Genomic DNA, 17,060 nt, shown 5'->3' with positions numbered 1-17,060 from the left:
AGAATGAGCCTAGTGAGCTGTTGCAGTCTCCAAGGTGAAAAGGACCAGGAGGATTCTGACCCAATGATGGCTTGACAGACCTTTCCAGGTCAAAGTGACTTGAGACAAAACCCTGTTAAGCAGCATAGGAAGATAGAAAAGAAAGAACTAAAGCCGTTCTCCAACCTGATTGAATACAGAGTAACAGGGGCAGAGAAGGGAAACAGCATTTGTTCAACTACTGAGTTAGAAATTATTGTATATTTTTATCATCACTACAAATCTTCAAATGTGGAAACCAAAGTTGAAGGTAAGTTACTTGATCAAAGCAACATGGTGGTGGAGTTAGAGAGAAGTTAAAATTAGCTTTCAAACTAGATGAAACTTTGAGAATACACATAATGCATTTTAGTGAAGAAATATCTAAACTGGGAATGTAGCTCACTGGTAGAGCACTTGCTTAGCATATGTGAGCCCCTGGGTTTGATCCCTAGTACCACAAGGGAAAACATGTCTTTGAGGAATGGGAAATGAACTGCAAATTAGTTCTAAAGTGACCCGCTGAGGTTGGTTGGTCCAGCCATGCATTATTTGTTTTCTTCCTGCTCCTCCATATGGCCACCCCCTTAATATGTGGAGCCATACAATCCCTTTACTGGATCTCATTTGTCCAGAATACAACACTCCTAGGAGGTGGTCAAGGCAGACATTTAATTCCCATCTCACAGATAAGGATGAACACATTCCTTGGGGTGAACTGACTTGCATTGCTACCCCACAGGTAGTGGTGAATTAGTCAGTCCTAGCAGTAAAGACATTAAAAGAGACAAGGTACATAGTTGCATGCAAAGAGACAGGGAGGTTGGGCCTCACTCAGAGGCAAATGTGGGGATACACATATGCAGAGGCTCTGACTGAGAGGAGAATTGGTCGAGAAGCTGAAGGAAAGGTAGGCATGTAGGCATGCAGGGTCTAGATAATGCAGAGTTCCTTTAAGAGATTTCAAAGTTATACAGGCTCATAAAAGGGTAAAGAACAGGTCAGAAGTCAATCTCATCAAGAGAGCAGCAAATGAACACAACTCAGTTCAGATGAGATTCAGGACTACTGGAGAAGAATTAAGTAAAAGGGAGAGTGAATGTGGGAAGTCAATGTCCAGGTGGAATGGTCCAAGAGGTAGAGTAACAGTGGTTTCAGCAGTGAATTCCACCATCCTGTGCTGATCTTTGCCCCTGCCAGACTTATACACACACAGATGAAAAAAATCAGCCTAGCCTTCAGCAGGTGCTTGTGTGTACCTGGGCTCTGCACTGAAACTGAACTCTAAAGTCATTGCCTTTTGCTGGGTAGAAGCCACAGGTCCAAGGCTGGGCTTTGGAAATAACTTTCTTTTTCTCCTCACTCTTTTAGGTCATTGAGTGCATTACCCAAGGTCGTGTCTTGGAGAGGCCCCGAGTTTGCCCCAAAGAGGTGTATGACATCATGCTAGGGTGCTGGCAGAGGGAACCACAGCAGCGGCTGAACATCAAGGAGATCTACAAAATCCTCCATGCTTTGGGGAAGGCCACACCAATCTACCTGGACATTCTCGGCTAGTGGTGGCTAGTGGTCAAGAATTCATACTCTGTTGCCTCCTCTCTCCCTGCCTCACATCTCCCTTTACCACCTCACAATTCCTTTCTTCCATCTTTGACTGAAGCGAACATCTTCATATAAACTCAAGTGCCTGCTACACATACAACACTGAAAAAAGAAAAAAAAAAAAAGAAAGAAAAAGAAAGAGGAAAGAAAGAAGAAAGAAAAATATCTTGTAAGGCAGTTTGGCATATATATATATTTATATATCTAATTATCTATCTATATCTACAGAGAAATAAATACCTTCTCTAATACAGAGAGAAGCTGCTGATACAGAAAACTATTAAGACTTTGACAACTCAGAAAATCTTAAATATTATTAACACAAATGAAAATTCCCTTGACTTAAGCTGTGGCCGGTACTTTTTCAGCTCTGGCTTTTTGGAGCAGGAGACCTGGACCATGTAGAAAGACAATCTTCGCTTTGGGATGGGAGGAGCCAGGGTGGAATCAATCACTGCTGCACATGGTGTGTTACTCCTGTAGCTCAGTACAGGTGCATGTGCAGACTATACCAACTGTGCTCAGCAAGGAAATGACACTGGAAGACCAGGGCCCTTAGTCGGCCCTGCCCTTTACCTCTATGTCCTTACCCCCTTTCCACCACTTGAGGACAGTTTTCTGACTTGTCCATTCTACAAAGTATAGTCCTGATGCTTTTGGGAATCAATGATGGTGCCTACGGGTAAACACTAAACAAACACACACCTTCCCTACAAAACCATAGCAAAAGCAGACAGCATCCAACTTGGATGTAAAGCGTGCTCAAGTTCCTTCCTATATTTGAAAGGGATGTGTCAATCTATCCTCTGAACTTAAAGAACTGGACTTTCTGGACTTAACCATAGAAGGGAAAAAATAGAAAAACAAAACAGCTAAAACCTGAACCCTGAAAAGGCACTGCCACCAGTCTTTCCATCACTGGAAAGACTCCTTGACCCCACAGCTGGTTTTCAGGCCCTTGGGCAGTTTTGCAGATTAGGAAACAGGTTCCCTATGTTGTCTGCTAATGTGGACACAACAGGCTTCAGGGTTCCAATAGCAAGAGACTTAGTTGCCCGTAGGCCATTATTAGGTATGCCCCCTGGGTCCTCTCTGTTTTTCCTCTAGCTTTGCCAGCTCCTAACCCCCACCTCCTAGGCTTTTCACTAAATCCTGGGTGAACCCCACTGCCAGGGAAGGAATCCAGGTTTAGTGAGAGCCTGGGGCAGTGCTGTGTTCCAGGGAGGCCAGGCAGTGGCATGGGCAAGAGCCAGCAGGGAAGAATCCACTTGGCACCTGCACTCAGCCCTTGGCATGCTCCTCACGTTTCCAGCCCCTGGAAGGATTGATGCATCTGCCTTTGAGCTGTTGTGAAAAGGCAAGGACTGAGAAATCGCTTTTGTGGGCTGGGGGTGAGGGGAGGGGCTGAAGCTTCTCTGGGAGATGTCCAATGAGTGGCCAGTGCCACTAGCTTGGCATCTTAATGAGGACTGGGCTCTAACCAGGGAGTGAAAATGAAGCATCTGGACTGGGGCCAGCTCCCTCTGCCCCAGCACCAGGGGAATCACTGCCTTCCAGGCTGCTGCCAAGGACTGCACCAGAGCAGATCTCTGGGCCTCCCTGACACATGACAACAAAATGCCCGTAGAAGTCAACAGCCTAGCTGCACAGAGCCCTCCTGCTGGGGAGGAGAGAATGTGCCCCTCTGGAGGAATCTGGCTTCTCCACCTTATCCCAAGCACAGAGCTACCTAATGGACTGACCTTTTCCTGACTGAAGCCTCCCAGGAGCCTCTGACTTGTCCTTTTCCTTGCCCACTGAAAGGACTATATGCAACCTGGACACCCTGGTCAGCAGAAAGCAGCTGAAGCGTGGGCATTCTTGGTGGGGACTGAATTGTGTGTTTGCGGCTTTGCTTCTTTTTTTTAGACCCACAAATGTTTTTATTCAAATAGAAAAGAGCTGTGCTCAGATGGTAGCCACGGTTGGGATTCAGGAATCAGTAAGGCTGCTCAGCTGGACTGGGAAAAGAACTCAGTAAACTGGGAGTTCAGTATAGGTCTTCTTGCTGTGCTGTGTGCCTAGCCCCTGAGGACTTTGGGGAAAAGCTCTTTAAATTGACCATCTCAAGAGAATCTTTCTTTATCCTACAACAATTACTTCTCTTATTGTTCTACTAATTGCTCCACGTGAAGCCCTTGGTCAGTTCTGGGGCTGTGAATGATGGATGTAACTGCACAGCCTGGTTTTGGTTGGGGTAACTAAGGGAAAGGTGTCTAGGGAGGGAATGACCTGGGATGGGCGGGGGGCACTAGGGAAAAGTATCTTCTGGTGAGAAGAGATGCTCCAAGGCTCCTCTTGCTGCTCTTTTCCCATATCCTTCCCCGAGCAGACACAGTGTGGCTTTGATCGTTGGGACTGTGTGTTTCTAGAGCCTCAGAGTCACTAATTGGCTGAGAACAAGGGGCAAAGGAAATGGGTTGGCTGGTGGACAATGAGGAGTGTGCTAGCATTTTAACTCAGTGCACTGAGTTGTGGCCAAGTGAAAGAAGCCAATTCCTTAGAGAACAAGGAGCATGGAAGGATACCCAACTTGTAGGCTCGCCCTTGTCTTAATCCATGGGCTTCCATATTGACACTGGGGTCCTGTGTTTGCTGTGCCCCTCCATAAACATCTACTGGTGGGAGAGTACAAGAGAGACTGGTGGAGATAGGACTTAGGGAAGACATCACTATCTTACTACCCTGCTGTCCTCTCTGTGTAGAGTATACTTTAATGTTAACCTTGACAGGTTAAAAAAAAGAGAGAGGAGAAGAAAAAGAAGAAAAAGTCAAGATGGAAGGAGGCAGAGAATAGGTCTTATGGAAATTGGGCACTTGGGGGTTCTGGGGGTGTGCAGAGTGCATTGTTTCTCCCGTACGGGGGCAGAACCAATAAGACTCAGTTCACTGTGTCTGCAAAGTGAGGAGTGCCCTGGCTAATCTGTGGCCCGCTTCTAGCACTGATTTCTTAGATTCTAATAGTGTTGAGTTGATGGGTCAGTTTTTCCTCAGCATTACTCTGGAATCCTGGCCCTTACATGCTGGGGAGGAGTTGTCTCTGAGGACACTCTAAGCCTGAGCTGGGTGGATTTCTAGAAGAGAAGCATCTCCTTTATTGCATCCATATCATAACAAATGAGAGTCTGAAGTTTTTCTGAGACTACTCTCAACTCTGGGGAAACATTTGATCTCCTTTCCCATCCTAGCCTTCTACATAATAGAAAATCAGTATTGAAGGTTTATTTATTTATTTATTTATTTTTGAAGAACCTAATGTGGTTAAAGGAGTCTTGAAATGATATCCCATCAACCAATGTCGGCTCTCTTTTCTACTTCATCTTCCTCCTCTATACCCAAACCTACACTTTAAAAGACCATGCCAGACCAACTCTATCAGCTTAGTTTGAAGCCAGCTTCATTGTAACTCTTGGTGAATGTTCCAGGAAGCCCAGGCTGATCATCCTGCAGTGCCATCCTTAATCTGGTCTCCTCCTGAACTGAGTAAAAGTGACTTGTTGTTGGAGATCTACTTTGGAGCAGCATGCCATGACCAAGGGTCCCCTCAAGAACCAAATACTGCTCTCTAGATCATGGAACTGTGAGTGGACCTTGGGGGTCACTAAGTCTCCTCAAGTCAATAGACAAAGGACTTGGTGCTTCCTCTGTCAGCTGATCATGCACATGTTATCCCTGAAAAGAAGCTTCCCACTGGAGGTAAAGGGTCCCTAGTCCTTCTGTGTTCAGGTTGAACATTAATGTTCTTCCCTGGTGACACCTACTTTGCGGAATACACTAGTGCAAGTATTTCTGGTGCTAAACACTACAGAAACCAATACCAACAGAAGAGTTCTCAGTCAGTTTCTGGGGCCATGTGAAACTTCACTTAGAAGTGAATAATCAGTCAGTCATGCCAAGAGAATACAGAATACATCAGAAAGACTTGGCTTTACTCTTAGTTATCCAGGAGACTTTGGCTATATCAGCTGATTTCTCAGATTACCAAATTTCCCATCTGAGACATTTAAGAAATTGGAATAGGTATACTTAGGGTCCATTTCAACTTTTTTTTAAAAATGTGGTTTTATTTGCTTCTTCTATTTAGAGATTGTTTGTCAGAAATAAGAGAGAATGTGAAAGGCAAGAAGGGAGAGGAAGAAGAAAAGTCACCAGTAGCAAGAAATTGATTATAGAAGGCAAGTAGAAAAGGTTCAGTGACTCGTAGATTTGAGGGATATTGAGAGGAATAGCCAGGCATACAAGCCATGACCCAGTGTTTATACGTGGCAAGTGAAACCACCTTGCACTTGATGCACCTCTTTCCATTCCACACTGGCATGCCCCAAATTGGCAGAAACTATTCTAAGATATGAAGACAGTCCTGCTTACCTTTCATGTAACCACTAGCAATCTGAACTCTTTAGTCCAGAACAAAGAGATTTTTATCTTTAAATGCTAATTGTAAAGGATTAAGATGCTGGGAAGAGGGCAGGATTGAAGTTACTGCCTCTTTAACCCAAGGTTTTTTCATTCGGGAATGAACTAATGGCTTCCATGCTCTTCTTTTCTGAACCAAGCAACAGCGGTATGGTCTTCACTCTGAGATCTAGTTATTTTAATGAAAAGTCTTGAGATCTGGGGTCTTTCCAGTGCTTTTTTGAGAGTCTGGAGCATGGAAATGTCTATAGATGATTATTGTATAGGCCCATATGCCAGCAATCCAGAAAGCTGCCTTCAGATGCTTCTGAGATGCCTATTGTCTGCTTTGGTTAGGAACCAACTGCCAGAATACCCAGTGGTATTTGTCTTGGAGCAAAAAATGGCACTGTTAGTGTAGGCATTGAGGGCTGTAGTCATTGTGCTTTTGGTTCCTCAAGTTCTACTGCCTCTTGGATTCCAAATAAATTCTTTCAGCCAATGTGTAATAAGTTTTAAAGGGAAATTCCAAACTTTTGCATCAGTATTAATACATCAAGATAGGCTTAGAAAATGTTGAGATTGCTTGAAAATTACTGGGAGTATCTTCTTAAGGGAAATATAGGCATATATACATTGTATACTTATATCTATGTATTTGATTAGAATACCTTCAAAGAAGACCTTCCTGGAGTCAGAAAACTGATTCCAATTTGGGGTTCTCCATGCACCTGACATTTCTTGGAAATGAGAAATTCAGAATCATTCAGAAAGGTTATGTTGGGAAGTCTGTCATCTCATAAAGTTTGATCATTTGGGGCTCCCTGCATTACATTATATTGACAACAACATTCTGAGCATCTGAAAATCATTCTTCCTGGTTGTCTGATGATCACCTCACAGGAATCATTTTTATTGCATCTGGACTGGAGGTTGGTATTGACATCACCAGCACTGCAGATGAGAGGACAGAGAGACTGTGAAATGTTGATAATGATCATGGCAATCTCTGAAAGGCATCACTGCCATGTTGGATACAGTGAATATTTGTGTGAGTGTATTGAATGTTAGGACTTTTGCTCTGCACATGGGCTGCTATACCCTAGGGACTTGAATCTTGGCTTCTGTTTGTCTGGTGCATTCTCCCCAAACACAGTTTTTTTTTTTTTTTTGACTGCCTATAAAATAGTTATACTTTGCACAGTAAATGTCTGTGGCCCAAGTCTCAGTGTGCCAATGTAGACACTTTTCTCTGTGCAGATAGAGGGCTCCTTCAGAGTTCTTGAAATTCTTTTTTATTCAGTTTTTTAAAATTTGTATTGTACTTTTTAATGTAACTATATTCAATACATTTTTGCATTGACCTATAATTTTATTTTATTTTTTATTATTTATATATTTTTAAATTTTTTACAGACTACATTTTGATTCATAGTACACAAGTAATGAGATTCAGATTTCCCTTCCTTTAAGTGAAATACTAAATTCCAAGTTTTAAACAAGGCCTAGTTTAATATTTGCTGTAGGAGATGATGTCTTAAGCTAGTGAGGTAGGCTCTCTCCTTTTCATAAAGAGTCAGGAGAGTAACTTCTCTTAATGTTTCCTAATTACCAAGGAGTCCATTGCTTTGTGTGTGGCACATGATCCAAGTTCATAGCTTGTAAGAGATGCTTTTAGCTGACAAAGATTCCTAATAGAAGACACATCAGGATAATATGGACAAGAAAAGGCAGACTGAATATGTGCTCTGAGGAGCACATAGATCTTGCTTTTTCATTTAGCATTAATAAGAGAATTTGTTTTCCTCTTATTTGAGGTAATCAGAAATTGAGCCCTTTCTGCAAAGACAAAGGTAGGTTGACAGCTCAGCTAGCTACTATGTATTCTGACATTCTTTTGGCTACAACATTCCCTACACCCAGTGAGAAATAGGAATTTTCAGGCCTAAATCTGGTAATTATTCTTTCATTTAAGAAGAATTCATGGAAGTTACCTTTAAAATACTAGTTTTGTAATATGTTCAATGATAGGACATACTACCTTTTTTTCTTGGATATCTGTCCATATTCTATGTCCATTTAACAGTTACCTGATATTTACCAGGTCCCTGGGGACCTACCTCTGGAATGAAAGACTAAACCTGGTCCATGTGATTTGATTTCTGCTGTCCATAGTAGAGAAATAAATTTCAGTAAAGATTTTCTTTCATTTTTCTTTTTACTTTTTCATTTTCTTTAGTTCTTATTCTCCTGCTTCTATGGGACAGACAATCCAGCTTCTCAAACTCTGTAAAAGTCTTTAATACGAGGTGAATCCCAGGACCACAAACAGTTTGGACTTCAAACAGTGAGAAAATTGGTGCCGAATGATTCGGCACACAAAGCAGAAAACTTTCATTTCCTTCAGGCAGGATGGAATTGACTGTTATATTAAGACTTCTGAAGGAGCCCTGCCCTGGAGTAATTTCAGTGCTGTCAGACAATGTCAACATCTAGATTAACCTCTGTGCAGTGAAATTTACTGCAAAACTCATTGAGATGCATATGGCATGTCTCTGTAAATCCCACCTAGAGCCCTTGGTGGCCCACCCTCAGCAACCCCCCACTCCCTTCCCCACCCACCACTCTCACAGTCCATGAACTTCTAGCCTCCAGGAGAGAGGAGCCACAGCTGGGGTCAACCCTAAGAGAGGGAGCTTTGACCTTTCTCTGACCATGGTGCTGAGCCAGGCTTTGCTGCCTGGTTAGAGAGACAGTGGTTGTCATCATATGAGTTTTCCCCTGAGGGGACTGTAAATCAAGGCATGAAAACCCCCTCCCCCGATGACAAACAGTTTTGCAGCATTTCCTGATGCTGCAAAAAGTGATGAAATGGTTTATAAAGAATTAGTGTGCTCTAGGTCAGTTAGCTCCACTCTGGACCCCCCAATCTTCCAGGGCTTCAAGGTTTGAATGCATCAAGGTCATGACCAAAGCCAGGTGGGGCAAGTGGATGCTGATAGACAAAGACCTTGTCCTTTAGGCAGGCTTTTCCTTTGGCCCTTGCAGGAGAGGCAGCCCCATCTCCTCTAACTCCTGGTTGTGACAAAGGATGTAGCTGTCCTCTGAGCACTAACTTGTGTTTTCTCCTTAAGGGATGATGGGTTCCAGAATGAATCAAACCCCTTCTAATTTACTGTGTGATGCCACATTAAGGTGTAACAGCCAGATGAAACTTCAAAGCTGAGATCATGACTTCTCTGAAAACATAGGCCTTTACTTACATCAAAAATTTTGAGAAAAGGCCTTCAGCTTAGCATCAGCACCTTCAGACTCAACACAGTTGCTCAACATGATCACAGACAATTTTGAAAATTTACCTCAGGATTTTAGAACAGTTTACCCAAAAGTCTGGAGAACAAATTTCTTTGAAGTTCTGTTTCTTCTGATTCTCTTTCAAATTACTTTTCCTACTTTGCTACTTGTTTTTAATCTGAGTAACAAGACTCTCCTTGAATATTCTTAGATATTTCCTTAGAAGAATTGAAAATTTCCAGCCAAGGACATTGTGTTTATTGACTGGGAAAATGGATTCGGGACGAAGTAACTTAGTCTTGACTGTTTAAAAACAATTATCAAATTTGTGTTTTATTTTAGATTCTCAAACTCACATAGAACAAACTACATTCATCTTTTTAATTTATATTATGATACCTGTTTACATGTATATGCACACATTCATACATACAAATGCTTCAGTGATTCTGTTGGTATAAAAACCACAATATCCCGTGTGTGTTGCTTCTATTGATCTCTGTGTGCATGCATGCACACAGTGTGCACTACCTGTGAGGTTTCTTAAGTAACTGCAACTTACCATACCTTTTATGATCAATATACAGCCTTTCACTTTCTGAACTTTGTATTGTTTACAAAGCTTTTTTTTTAGACAAATTCCTGACTCTCTCAAAATCTTCATATTTAAAGGCAGGACTACTGTTATTTATTTATTTTTTTCAGAAACAAAAACTAAACCAAACTGAGCCTTGATTCAGATTTTATTTAATTAATTTTCTGGGGAGGGAAAAGGCAATGAATTTCTGCCTGCATAATAAATATCATGTGCAAATATAAATGCGAATTAGTTTAAGCCACTTGGTGAGCCTGACTTTGGAGTAAAACAGTCAGATAAAAAAAATTCAAATATTCCAATTGAATTTCAATGTGAAGAGACAGGGTAAGCATGGGGCATAGGAAGACCACAGGGCTAGAAGCAAGCAGGCTAGATTGGGTGTTGCTTGACTGGGTGGCTGTGCATACTTCATCAGAATTATCTGGAGCACAGTGGGAATGTCCTTAATTGAAAGCAGGCAGCTAGCAGCTAGTTGCAGGCCTATGCTGCTTCTCTGGTTGCAGCAATGGGGCAAACCAATCTTTTTCTTATCCTGTACCAGATTACTTAGCAATGACGTATATCACATCAAGTTCCACCTAGAACAAATTTGCATCATCCCAACTCTAAAGAATTAGAGTCATTTTTGTCTCTGATGTTTTCTAAATTCTGAACTCTTTCTGTCCTTCCCTTGCTCCCCACCCAACCCCTTACAGGCCAGGTCCTATCTTTGAAACCCTAGCAGCTCATCTTCTTCTTCCCTAGAGTGAGCATCAACCAGGCTTGTGATTTAGCCTTGGTTTCTGCAGAAGGAAGCAAGTGTGTTCTCCAAGCCACCTATCAGTCTCTTTCCAGCTCCGTGGACCAAGTCATTAATGCCTTGTCTTTTGCTTTTGCACAAGACTCTGGGACAGCAAGCTTATTATAATGTCTATATCTTTGAAGTCATTTCATCCTTTTGGCTTGGTTAGGAAAGGCAAGCCTTTCTGCAAGCATTTTTCTTCAAATTTCTTTCTCTTGTTTTCTGGCTGTTGAATATTCTGATAAATGGCAAACCAGGGGTTTCATTTTTTCTAGGTTTCCACAAGTGTGGGTCTATTATATTTCTGTGGATTAAGAGCTCCACATGTCAGCCAAGTGGTTATCTATTTAACGGGGTGAATATAATACTGACAATCTTAATAGGGGGAATTTTTTTTCAATTAGATGAGATATTTTCTGTGATAGTACCAGAAAGTTTTATACCTTAAGAAGAGAATTGAGTTTAAATTGCTAGGGAACAAAGAGGTAGAAGACAACACCAGAGGAGCTGGGAGATATGACCTTTTGTTCCCCTAATCCTTAGGCATCAATTGATGTTTCAATTCTGCCCCTTCAATGTCTCTGAAAAACGCAAATCATATTTATTATTCAAAACATATTCACCATAACTGACCCAACCCTTATTTTTGAAAATTCCATTTTTCCCTTATAACTTTGGGGAAGTTTAATATTATTCCTTTTCTTGTCCCTACTAATTTTTTCAATGAGATATTTTTTCCACTTCTGTTTCCTTAGTAAAGACTTGGGGGTCTATTGGAAATGTCTGTGATTACACAACAGATTGAAAGTGGTGGAGTGGGTAATGGAACTAGCAGACAGACATCTTTTAAGTTCCTGTTTCTTTCTGAGTGATGATGGAAATATCCTGTCTCCTCTATGCCTCAGTTTCTTAATCTACAAAAAAGCAGCACTAATAAACTCCTGCCTGTCACAGAGGGTTATTATGAGCCCTAGATGAGATCCTGGCTCTCATGGTGCTCTGTGACATCATGTGAGCTGTCCATAGACAGAGCTTGCCCCTCAGGTGGTAAGTGTGGCCCAGTCCTGCTGGGTGTTGAGCTCAGAGCCACTTTTGATATGTGCTGTGCATTGAGGTGCACTCTCCCGAAGTCCCTCCTGGCATCTGGTTTGTAAAGGTTTTGTCATTAGCATTTTCCCCTTTGAATTACTACTGAGCATCTAGTGACGGAAAATGCCTTAAAAAAAAAAAAAAGTTCAAGTAGACAGTAGCTATTTTATTCATTTGTCTCTGTTATTTAAAAGGAACTGTTGGTAGATCTTTATTTTCAAACATTTTGTAGTAAAATTGCACCTCTTCTTCCTGTTAACTCCTTAACACTTGTTTTTGCTTTTTTGAGGTTCTGTAGATTTTGACATAATGCTTTGTAGTATATGATTGTATGAAGCTTCCTCTATAAATTAAATGTTGAGGCTAATCTGGAGTGATAATGACTTTGAGACATTCTAAGACCAGTGGCTCATACATGGGGGAAGGACCTTAAGTGGAAAGAATTGCTCCAGCAAAGACCTAATGCTAGACCACACGTCTAATAGTCTGAGCACAACAAATAGGTGTGAGTAGGATTCTGCAGAAGAACATGTCTGTCTGAAAATCAAACCCTAGGTAACGAATCCTGAGGCTGGATTGCCAAGGTTATAGCAGTGATGTCATTCACAGACCCTAAAAACATCCTAGGTGTTTGTGACTCCACCTACTATTTTAAGTACCTTACAACGGTATCTATTTGGCAAGTTAAAATCTTTCAAATGCTATTTACCTTCAAGTAGCCATCAGGTAATGTATCTGAAAAAAATGCTATGCATATCTTTTTCTTTCCTTAAAGAATTTTGACCTCTCAGAGAGAATTCAGAATAAAACCGAGTATCCAAAATCCTGAGACAGTCATAAATGTTTCACTCAAGTTCCTACTCTCTCAGCTTCTCGTTTCTCTTTCTACCTTAGACTCCATGTTTGGTTTTCTTAGATAGGAAAGTAACACTACTGTTCTGAATTTTCCTCTGCAGTTAGTAGTCCAGCAGGCAGAAAGTATTCCAACTTCCTTTGAAATGAGAATTCAAATTGGGTTATGTTTTAAAATTATGTGTGAGATTGGAGAAGGGAAGCCAGTCAGGGTGATACTTCATAATTCATTCTGATAATCTTGTGGAGATGAGCTTCTTCAGAGCAGTGAGAAGGCCTGCCCTGAACAAGCTGTTTCACTGTGTAACTTCCAAGAGACAAGACTGATTAGGTAAGGATCCCAGAGGTATCATTTGAGTAATAGCCCACTGGATATGGAAATTTTGATCTAATATTTTGTAGGAACAATGAGAACCTATTTCAATGTTGTTTTCTTTCCTCTCTCTGAAAGTGTAGCCTTTTGTTGGGGGTACTGGGATATTTCCTTTCCAAAGTTAAAGAAGATTGATTATTGTTCACATCTAAAAGCAAAATCTCCCCTAAGCCCACTGGAGCTGAAGGCAACCCCCAATTGACCTGTGTTATTTTTCTGATACCCTACAGCATCAAAACCCCTTTTGATTATGTGTATGGACCACAGTGGGTTAGCTCAAGGGAATTCTTGAATAAAAATGAAGAGAAAGCAACTTAGGGCAAGAAAATTCTCACTTTGAATGTGAGAAGAAACAACAATGCTGTTTTCTTTTCAGTAAAGAATCACGTTCTTTTTCAAGATGATTTCACTTCTTGAGTGTGTGTGTGTGTGTGTGTGAGAGAGAGAGAGAGAGAGAGAGAGAGAGAGAGAGAGAGAGAGAGGAGATGGGGAGAGAGAGGAGTTTGGAAGTAGGAAGCAATTGTTGATGAATTTAGACTTTGTCTTGAGCACAGTAAAACTCTACTCAGTTTCTCTGAAATTATGATTGGAGAGGAATTCAGAGGTCCATGTTTCACTTAAAGGAGAAGTTTTATATAAATATTTCCTTCAGAAACATTTAATCATAGTGAATCAAATCAATTCTTTATTTGCAATTGGTATCAAAGAAACAAAACCAGTAGGTTGTGTCTGTAGATCCTAATTCTGTATCAGTTTATTGGCTCCCTTTCTAAGGGTACAGTGTTCTTGATTTGTATGATGGAATATGCCAATAAGGTTTAAAGGGGAATGTAATTTGAGTGAGTTACCCCATCAGAATTTTGGCAGTGCGTTAATTTGGTCCCTCAGGAATAGCTTCAGGACTATTTTTGTTTGAGATGGACAAAAACTAGACTTTGGGACCATGTTTGGATGCCTGTCACTAAAAATCAGCCTCTGTTGAAAGACTTTTCTGTTTGATAGGCAGTTTCATGCTTTGCCCATCCCAGAGTGTAAATTCTGCAGTGATTCCTGGTTATCTGTCTTCAGCACCAGGGACAGCAAACAACCCCTTAGTTCAACCAAGACCTTCTATCCTGATGGAATTTCCAGGAAAGGACAGATTTTTCCTTTACTTCTTATCCACTGAACCTCAACTTGGAAGACTTTATTCTTAAATATTTAATCCCAAATATGGAATAACTGTTTCTTTCATGTTCTTGACCTGCTTTCAAACAGAGTTTAGGCCAATTTACTCCAGTGTCCTGACTTGAGTATTGAAAAGACACTTGGCTTACTTTGGGAGAGGATTTCCCTGCAAAAAAATAAGTAACCCTTGATTTGTAAATTCCCAGAGAGAGAATTGCTCATTGATGGTCACTTTTTAAAAATATGCATATTTCCCTCATAAGTTCATGTTTGAACTGGTGTGCATATGGAAGTGTTATTTCATAGTGATTGAGAAGAAGTTAGGAACTTTGAAGACAGAGAAGGACTCAGAGATGTTGTTGTTAGAAATTTTGGAAACTCAGGGAGGGACATTGCGGTGAATATTAGAATCCAATTTTTAGCCCTGAGTGCTGTTCGGAAGCTGCTTCTGCCTTAAACAATCACAGAAAGACTGGAAATAGGGCCATATGCCTGTCATCAGGACAGAATAGAAAGGGTGCACTGGAAAAAGCAAGGCAGCAGAAGCACAAGTTGTCCCTTCACTTTGTGATTAGGCAGGTTTCATAAACCACAATGAAATATAGATGTTATCTCAAGAGACAGCATTGTCTTCTCTTGATCAATCAACAGTACCCCACTCTGCACTGACTTATTTCAGGATGGGTCCAATGCTTGGAAGTCAAGGGGGTCATTGCAGATTTCATCTTAAATGCTGCCTTATACTTCACATGTTAGATAAACTCCATTTTGGTGGAAGATCTGACTGCTCCACCATACCCTCTCTCTTACTTTCTTTTCTCCATTTGGTGTTGCTCATCATAATTCATAATAACCAATGGTAGAATGCTATAAGGGATTCCTTCTAATAATAAATGAGGTAGTAGAAGCAGGCCAAAGTCACATCTCAGAGGAGCAAGTTCAATGAAACTGATTTTTTTTTTTTTAACTTTGGAGTGGGTCTGAGGAGAAGCCCATTTCCCTTGATTCCTTATCTTCTTGAACAAGCTTAATTTGATGTTCATATTTGCCATGTGGAAAAAGGCATGGCATGAGTTTCTCCATATTATTTGTGTGAGGATGTCTCATGGATAGGGTAAAAAATTCTCTACTGGAATTTTTTGTCTTTTTGAAATAAGGGAGTTATGTTTTATATTTAAATCAAGAACAAACCTATTTGAGAAAGGATATGTATAGAAAGAACCAACAGTTATAAGAAAGCTTCATAAAAGAGAATTTTTCCATAGAACAGATAGGAAGGATTTGAAAACTCATGTTGACTGGAACAAATGAACTGCTAGGCAGTGCAAAGGTGGTCTGAAACTGGAGATGGAGAGCAGGCACATTTAGAAATACAGGTGATGCCATTAGAAGCCTCAGGAGGGAACATGCCAGAGAATGAAATCCTATAAAGGTTCTCAGTACTTTTTCTGGAAAATTCCTAAAAATTTCAAGGGCACTTCTAGCCCTCTGCCTCTTCAGAGGTGAGCTCAGTGCTACTTCTGGGTTCTTAAGGCAAAAGCCCTACAAACACCAAAGTCTTGTATTTTCCACTCTTGGCCAGCACTGACTGTCCTGAGTGGGATTTTTTCCCTTCCCTAAGTGAAAGGGACTTGTTTTCAGGAGAAGTGTCCTTTAAACATCCAGCTAAAACTGGAAGTAATTTTTTGCATGAATGGCTTTTTACAGCTAGGTCTAAAGCAGAACAAAACTTGTATTAAACTAAGTGCTACTTTACATATCTTATTTCAAGGGAAATGAAGGATTTATTGCCGTGTAAATGATATACACTGATTTGTTTCCTACTGGACATTACATGTCCCTTTATCTCTAGGCTGATGTTGTGCAGCAAACTTTCAATATCTGGAAAATCAGCTGGTACCTACTTCAGTGCATTAGTAAGATATTATGTTCTCAGAGAGGAATTTTGCAAATGAAGTTTGGGTGCTGTTATAACTGATTTCCATGCCCTATCCCTAAGCTTTCTGTACTAAATATCTGTAAAGTGATTATATCTTGTCTGATCCTATGTGTCTGTGTGTATTTCCCAATGTTTGTGTAAATATATTGGCAATCTGAAGAGTTGGTTGGATTATGGCAACTGCTGAACAACAATGTGTGTGGCATATGGGACACATGTGATATGTGCACACACCTGTTCCTGGGCCAAGCTAATCAAATCCATCTTGGCTTGGGGAAAGTTTAACAATGGCTGTAGTATTGCCAAGTCATCATTTATTGGTGAAGACCGGGACAGAAGGAGAGTTGAGGTGTGTTTGACTAAACCTTGTGTCATTTATTTTAATCTCAACTGACTATTCTTCAGTTCTCTTTTATAATACATATCTTCCTTCATGATGCTTATTTGTTTTATTTCCCCCTAGGCCATTGGAAAGTGCTGATTATGTTTGTTTCCCATTATTTTGATCTTGAAGTTGTTAGTATACATAACTGCTTTTTTAGTAAAATTGGTTTAACTTATAGTACTTCTTCCTTGAGGTACCACTTCTTCCATTCCTTTCCTTTATGACGAATCCATTGGTTGTGCTAACTTTGCAACCTGGCAAGTTTTGGAAAATTAATCTAGTTAAAATGATGACTATATTTGCCTTTGGAAATTAGGTTCGTGGCCTAAGTAAAACTTGTATGGGAAGGTGTCCTTTATGCCAAAAAAAAAAAAAAAAATGTAACTTGGTAAGATGGCCCCAGGGTAGAGGGGATGTGCTCTCAGTTGATATTAAAAAATGTGTTGAAAAGGCAAGTGCCCACCCTTTCTCTATTTCCCCTCCCATCCTTCCTTCCTCCTCAACCTCAAAAGAAAACAGAAAATTATT

At 40.7% G+C, this 17,060-nt stretch overlaps 1 protein-coding gene across 6 annotated transcripts in view; it reads left to right on the top strand.

The window, feature by feature from the left end:
• The window catches only part of NTRK3 (neurotrophic receptor tyrosine kinase 3), a 389,200-nt gene extending 372,163 nt beyond the window's left edge, over positions 1-17,037 (top strand). For all 6 annotated transcript variants that reach the window (XM_079127497.1, XM_079127496.1, XM_079127500.1 and 3 more), the window contains one exon: positions 1,390-17,037. In XM_079127497.1, coding sequence (XP_078983623.1) covers positions 1,390-1,575 — 186 coding nt within the window. In that variant the 3' untranslated portion in view covers positions 1,576-17,037. The remainder of the gene's footprint in view (positions 1-1,389) is intronic.
• Positions 17,038-17,060: the final 23 nt, after the last annotated feature.

This window comes from Sciurus vulgaris (genome assembly GCF_902686455.1).
Source record: "Sciurus vulgaris genome assembly, chromosome: 2".
Taxonomy (NCBI): Eukaryota; Metazoa; Chordata; class Mammalia; order Rodentia; family Sciuridae; genus Sciurus; species Sciurus vulgaris.
Note: the sequence above shows the minus strand (reverse complement) of the source record. Positions and strands in the feature narration are given on the sequence as shown.